General features: G+C 40.6%; 1 protein-coding gene across 1 annotated transcript; it reads left to right on the top strand.

Moving 5' to 3' along the window:
* The first annotated feature begins 2944 nt into the window (after positions 1 to 2944).
* LOC141400512 (uncharacterized) lies at positions 2945 to 3676 on the top strand. Its single transcript, XM_073979713.1, has one exon. The coding sequence runs from the start codon at positions 2945 to 2947 to the stop codon at positions 3674 to 3676; it is 732 nt and encodes a 243-aa protein (XP_073835814.1).
* Positions 3677 to 4431: the final 755 nt, after the last annotated feature.

The raw sequence follows: 4431 nt of genomic DNA, 5'->3' as shown, positions 1-4431 counted from the left end.
CACTTCTCTTTTTTTCCGTCGACATTTAAAGAGATTTTGGAAGATTTTTCTTGTTTGCGTAGAGCTCTTCACTTCATTGTATACGCGTTTAGATTCATTCGTCAAACGCATCCCCGGTATAGAAACCATTACTACTATCCTTCTACACGCATTTCTTCGGCAGATATTATTGACGCACGTAATTATTGTGCAATTACTGCTCAAAATATATATTTCGCCAACGATTATAAGAATTTGTTAGACAAGAAGCCGTTAGATAGTAAGAGTTTGTTGGCTCCTCTAAATCCTTCCGTAGATGACAATGGCGTCATGCGAATGAATGGTAGACTGGTAAATTCGACTACACTTCGGAACGTAATCCTATTATTGTCCCCTATAGGAGTGCCTTTGCTCTACGGTTGGTAGAATATATTCACCAAAAATGTGTTCATGGTGATATTCAGTTAATGATGCGTTAATTGAGATTGGAATATTGGATTCCTCGTATGAAAAATTTGGTTCGGTTGTTTGTTCGGCGTTGCAAAGTGTGCCTTTTGTTGAAGAAACGGGCTTGCAATAATTTTATGGCTGCCCTTCCCCCAGAGAGAACAACTCTTAATCGGCCTTTTACCAATACTGGCATGGACTTCGCAGGTCCGTTTGATGTAAAATCTTATCTAGGTCGCTCTTGTAAAATCACCAAGGGCTATGTATGTGTCTTTTTGTGTTTCTCTACAAAGGCAATTCATTTGGAAGCAGTGTCCGATTTGTCGACTGCTAATTTTATGGCTGCGTTACATAGATTTATTGCTCGGCGTTGTTGTCCCCATTCCATTTTTTCGGATAATGGAACAAATTTTGTTGGAGCTTCGCGAGATCTTCAAAGGAATTTTAAAGATTTCCTCCGCAAAAGCGCTGACTCCGTCTCTTCGTCTTTATCAGACCAGGGCTTATCGTGGCATTTTATACCTGCTGGTGCCCCTCATATGGGAGGGTTATGGGAACCAGGAGTCAAGAGCTTCAAGTTACATTTTCGAAAGCAATCTCGAAATTTAAAATTCACGTTTGAGGAATTAGCAACGGTATTGGCTAAGATCGAAGCGTGCCTTAATTCTCGTCCTTTATGTCCAATGTCGGACAGTCCAGACGAAATAGTGGCACTAACGCCAGGTCATTTCTTGATTGGTGCCCCCTTGTTAGCCCCGCCTGAACCTCTCATCACAGAGCAACCATTAAGTCTAGTCAATCGGTTTAGGAAAGTTCAGGACCTTGCCCACCAGTTTAGTTTGAGGTGGAAAGATGAATATCTCAAGCATTTGCAAATGAGATATAAGTGGAAATTTCCACAACGAGAAATAGCGATAGACGATCTAGTTGTTCTTCGTCATGATCAGCTTCCGACCACGTCGTGGAAATTAGGGCGTATCGAAAATGTTTTTCCGGGCACCGACGGGCACGTTCGAGTCGCGGACGTTCGAACCGAAAACGGCGTTGTAAGACGGCCCATTACAAAATTGGTCGTTCTGACCGGCCACACCCTCGCAATCGAATAATATGGTTCTCTTCTCGTTATATAGTATGTCGATGAAAATCTATTCGGAAGACGAACTTTTGAACGTTGATGACAGTATTGTTATGGAAACTCGCCCCACCGATCCCCAAACTGGAATGTCGTCGGCTGCAGTGGAAGAAGCCCTTGTTGAGCCAATCGCGGCTGTAAAAATATCCGAGCCCGGGTCCGAGTGCAATGATGAGGATTCATCTGCGGCCCCCGCTTCTACCAGCGACACCATGCAAACCGAGTCCGAATCCATCTCTGTGGGATCATCTGCGGCTCCGGTCCCTGCGTCACCCCCCCAAATTGATACCATACGAACCGAGTCCGGATCTTCGGGTCCATCTGCAGCTCCGGTTGCCACACCTCATTCGGAGGAGTCGGCCAAATGCTTAAGGTCCGAAACCCATAAAGTTGCATCTGCGGCCTCACACAAATGTCGCCTTTGTGATCGCATGCACCCGCTGGATAGATGTAGTGACTTCCGGGTTATGAATGTTGACATGCGACGTCGCATTGTCGTAAAATATAATGACTGCGTACGGTTGTAGGTACACTATATGTTACTTTACAATAAATTATTTATATCGTAGTTCACATTGTTTTGACTTTTATAAGTTTTGAGTTTGAATATGAAAAATTTGTATTCAGTCATTCATTCCAATTTTGTTCATTAATAAAATACATTGTCTTTTTATAAAGAAATCGTGTGCCACAATTAATTGATATCATTGTGCATCAGGCTGGGGGCACAATTGGCGATCCTGCTTTCGTCCTTTTTAAAAAAGCAATCCTGTGAACATTTTAATAGTCCTGAATACCCAAATTTTATGGAAAACAAATCGAGGATATTGGCTGCGATTTAAAATTGTGTTTTATAGAGAACGGATCGATAATTTTGAAATTGCATGTCCTGCGAAAATTCCAAAGGATAGCCGACACATTCAACGTCAATTGGCGTAAGTCTATGAATGGTGAATGAATGATTCAAGAAATATAACCTTGTGAAGGAACCAATACACCTCTAAGGAATATCGTTTTGTAAAGAAGAAAATTCTGTGGAAAATTCGAAGGATACTCACTACATGTAGCATCAACTGAAGAAAGTTAATGAATTGTGAGAATTCCAGTTAAAGGAACATCATTCTGTGAACGAGTCATCAACACACCTCTTGGAAAGATATTTGAAAGCGGATAAGGATATTTATATCATTGGAATAGGACCACCAAGCGTATCAACCATCTACCATACGTAATTTTGTAGAATCTGGAGGCAAGCACAGTATTATTAGTTATGATACGTAGTAATTACATGGATTATAATTATTATTAGTATCATTATTATTTCTATTTGTCCATTACATATTCATTTCCAAATTATTGTGTAAACTCCTTCTCCGAAGTATCAACATGTTAAGGTCACCACAACAAGTAGGTCGGGGTCCGAACGAAAATAATTCAACGGCTAACGACGGTACATTAGCTTCTAATTCGAATGCACAGTCGGTGTCATCGAATAGTTCTAGTATGACGAACCAATCGAGTGGGTTTGAGGTTTCTGCCGCTTCTATAAAACTTCCGGGGTTTTGGACAAATTGTCCAGAGGCATGGTTTATTCATGCTGAGATGCAATTCGCAACTAAAGGGATCACTTTGGATAAAACTAAATATGAGTATGTTGTTACAGCTTTACCTCAGGAAGTGATAATGTCTGTTTTAGATGTTATTCGCAACTCGAGAAATAACAACAGCTATGAAGATTTAAAGGATGTATTGATAAAACGACATACTTTAAGCGAGAGTAAACGCATCGACAAAATTCTATTTGATTTAGAAATGGGAGACCAGAAGCCATCCGAATTGTATAGACCTATGTCACTAATGGCGGGCACACAGTTTAGTCAGGACGTTTTGAAAAGAATATGGATACGAAGATTGCCAAAAAATCTTTATGTTGCATTGATGGGATCAAATATTACTGACACGAATCAGCTTATTCAGACAGCGGATAATATTTGGGAAGTTCTACAGAGGGATGAATTATCTGCACTAGGAGTATCTGCATCGTCGGAAAAGACGTTAATTCCAGACATGGGTAAAGTGGTAGAGGGTCTAGTTCAAGCTACTAGTAATATTTGCTAAGGATTTGACAAACTTTCATTGGAGGTTTCTGCAATGAAACGACAGTTCGAGAGATGCAAGATCGAGATAGAAGAGAAAGATTTAGTGGAAGGATGTCACGATCGGGAAATAAAAAAAGGAATTGGCTGTGTAGGTTCCATTACAGATTCGGCAAGGATGCTAGAAATTGTGAACAGCCTTGCTCGTATTATGAAAACCATGGTTCAAAAAACTAATTAGGCCCATTGTAAAAGCGACGGGCAATGGGTGCGCAGAAATATCAACACGTCGCCTATTTGTGTACGACAAATCGAATAAATTAAAATTTTTAGTGGATAGCGGGGCTGATATATCAATTTTGCCGGCATCGAAATTTAGAAATTATAAGAGAGTATCAGATGTGGTCCTGACAGCTGCCAATGGGACAACAATCCAGACGTATGCGTCGTGATTTTCAGTTCGCGTTCACATTAGCAAATATTAGTAGGCCGATAATTGGAGCAGACTTCCTTCACAAATACGGATTATTGGTAGATATTCGGAATAAGAGTTTGGTGGACCCTATAACAAACTTGAAAGTGTCTGCATGTTCACAACTATGTAGTATTCAGTTGCCAAAGATCTTTGCTTACCAAAATCAATATACTAACTTACTGAATGAATTCCCCTCATTGACGTCGGAACCAGATTACACGAAACCAGTGAAACATTCGACTGTACATAGAATAGTGACTAATGGCACATTGCCCTATACAAAGCCTAGGCGTCTGGATCCT

Source organism: Musca autumnalis, unplaced genomic scaffold (assembly GCF_047663935.1).
Source record: "Musca autumnalis isolate F117 unplaced genomic scaffold, ASM4766393v1 scaffold_32, whole genome shotgun sequence".
In the NCBI taxonomy this organism is placed as follows: domain Eukaryota; kingdom Metazoa; phylum Arthropoda; class Insecta; order Diptera; family Muscidae; genus Musca; species Musca autumnalis.
This window is presented reverse-complemented; position numbering and strand designations above follow the sequence as displayed.

Excerpts from the sequence above, each read along its gene's own strand:
- LOC141400512 (XM_073979713.1), top strand. The coding sequence starts at position 2,945 with ATGTTAAGGTCACCACAACAAGTAGGTCGGGGTCCGAACGAAAATAAT.